Source organism: Acanthisitta chloris, unplaced genomic scaffold, assembly GCF_000695815.1.
Source record: "Acanthisitta chloris isolate BGI_N310 unplaced genomic scaffold, ASM69581v1 scaffold11195, whole genome shotgun sequence".
NCBI classification, from domain to species: Eukaryota; Metazoa; Chordata; class Aves; order Passeriformes; family Acanthisittidae; genus Acanthisitta; species Acanthisitta chloris.
In genome coordinates, this window is record NW_008674303.1 from 4,585 (window position 1) to 5,202 (window position 618).

Here is a 618-nt window from a genome sequence, read left to right on the forward strand (position 1 = left end):
TGGGGGCCGGGCCTCGCTGCCAGCATCGGTTCTGTCGGGCCAGCCTGCGAGGAAGGGACCCTGTCAGGCCACCCTCTCATCCCCACGCGTGCCAAGAGCCCTGCTGCCAGGCAAGAGGAGCTCCTGAGGTGATGCCCTCCCCGTGCGCTGACCCTCCTGGTTTTGGAGCTGTGATTCTGCCCGTGGAGGAGTTGAGTGTGTGTGGCTCTGGCAGCTGCTTGGGGGTGAGGGCAGAGGGTCAGGCTGTGGTGGCCCCCGGCCCACACCAACCTGGCTGGCCTTGGCGTTGACGTTGCCCATGCTGAAGAGCCTCCGGACCACGTTCATGTCGTCCTCCTGCTCGACGGCCGCCAGCGCTGCCAGCATCAGGGCAGTGTAACCAGCTTTGTTCTGGTGGTCCACGTTACAGATCCCTGCAGGGGTGGGCAGAGCAGGGGGCTCAGGGTGCTGCAGGGCTGGTGGGAAGCATGGACCAAGCCCCACGCTTGACTCCCGCCCTGCCCAGGGTGCTGTGAGCCATCCCACAGTGCCACGGGCACAGAACTGATGAGTCCCCATCAAATCTGGCTCCCAAAGGGCTGCAGTGCCTGCCCACCCCCAGCCAGCCCAGGGCAGCTC

At 66.0% G+C, this 618-nt stretch overlaps 1 protein-coding gene across 1 annotated transcript in view; it reads right to left on the reverse strand.

Annotated features, from left to right (window-relative positions):
* The window catches only part of LOC103802764 (KN motif and ankyrin repeat domain-containing protein 1-like), a gene marked incomplete at its 5' end in the record, with an annotated part of 2,932 nt that overhangs the window by 689 nt on the left and 1,625 nt on the right, over positions 1–618 (reverse strand). The window contains 2 exons of the mRNA XM_009075287.1: positions 13–44; positions 271–413. Coding sequence (XP_009073535.1) covers positions 13–44; positions 271–413 — 175 coding nt within the window. The remainder of the gene's footprint in view (positions 1–12; positions 45–270; positions 414–618) is intronic.